General features: G+C 55.8%; 1 protein-coding gene across 1 annotated transcript in view; it reads right to left on the bottom strand.

Annotated features, from left to right (window-relative positions):
* The window catches only part of Sh2b3 (SH2B adaptor protein 3), a 22,889-nt gene extending 21,821 nt beyond the window's left edge, over positions 1–1,068 (bottom strand). Inside the window, exon 1 of the mRNA XM_048785485.1 lies at positions 1–1,068. Within this exon, the coding sequence (XP_048641442.1) occupies positions 1–464 (464 nt within the window). The 5' untranslated portion in view covers positions 465–1,068.
* Positions 1,069–1,286: the final 218 nt, after the last annotated feature.

Raw genomic sequence — 1,286 nt, 5'->3', positions numbered from 1 at the left:
CGGAAGATGAGGCGCAGGCTGCGGCGCAGGTGCTGGAGGGAGCAGGAGCTGGGCGGCCGCGGCGAGGCCAGCTCCTCCGAGCTGCGGGCCTTGGGCAGCGCTGGGGCGGCGGGGCCGGGGCCCGGCTCGGCCGCGGGCGCCTCGGCCTTGGTGGGGGATCCGCGGCCCGTCTCGCGGTAGTCGCGCCCGGGCGCCCGGGCCTCGCGCACCTCACGGCAGAAGTATCGCTGGAAGAGGTCGGTGAACTGCAGCGACACGAGCTCAGCGCGCAGCGGCGCCTGGTGCGGGTGCTCGCGGGCGAAGAGCCAGTACTGGCGGGCCAGCTCGCGGGCGGCGGCCACCGCGTGCAGCTCGCAGAACTCGCTCCAGCCCCGGGGGGACGGGGTCGCCGCTGCAGGCAGAGAGGCGGAGGGGGCCAAGGGCGTGGAGGAGGTCGAGGAAGGCTGCAGAGTGGGCCCGTTCATGGTGGAGACCGAGGTGGGGCGGCCAGGCTGAAAGACACGGAGGTGGGCAATGAGAACTGGGCCTGCAGGTGAGTCACAGACTGCAGGGCTCCCGCCGTGTTCCCAGGGTACAGTACAAGACCTCCAGTGTATTCCTGAACCTGGGGACACTAACTCGACCCTGTAACGGCTCTGGTTGGTGAGTGACAGGAGTGCAGCATATATGACATGGACACAACAAACAAATGACTAATGTCCAGACTAGACAATTAGTTCCACATCCTGGGAGATTTCCTCACACAGACGCGTGCACATATAAAATTTATGAATTATTTATTTCTGGCATTTTCCATTTAATATTTTTGTATTCTGGTTGACCACAAGTAACTAAGACCACACACACACACACACACACACACACAAATGAAACCTTGGATAAGCAGGACTGCTATATTTCAAACCACCAACAGGAGACAAATTATTCACCCCACACAACATCAAAAATTAGCACACTTATAATTCCTGCCACTCAGGGGATGCTGAGACAAGAAGACTGCAAGTTTGAGTCCAGTCTCCTCAATTTACCAAGATTCTGTCTTGAAATTTAAAAAAGGGCTGGGTATGTAGCTCAATGGTAGATGCCCCATTGGTTCAATCCCCAGAGCAGAAAAGAAACAAACAAACAAAAATTAAGCAGGAGCCAGGTGGGGTGATGCACACCTGTAATCCCAGCTACTTAAGAGGCTGAGGCAGGAGGATCACAAGTTAGAGGCCAGCCTGGGAAACTTAGTGAGACCCTGTGTCTAAAATAAAATTAGATTAAAATTTTAAATTACCAATAAT

The sequence above is a fragment of the Marmota marmota genome, unplaced genomic scaffold, assembly GCF_001458135.2.
Source record: "Marmota marmota marmota unplaced genomic scaffold, marMar, whole genome shotgun sequence".
NCBI lineage: Eukaryota > Metazoa > Chordata > Mammalia > Rodentia > Sciuridae > Marmota > Marmota marmota.
Note: the sequence above shows the minus strand (reverse complement) of the source record. Positions and strands in the feature narration are given on the sequence as shown.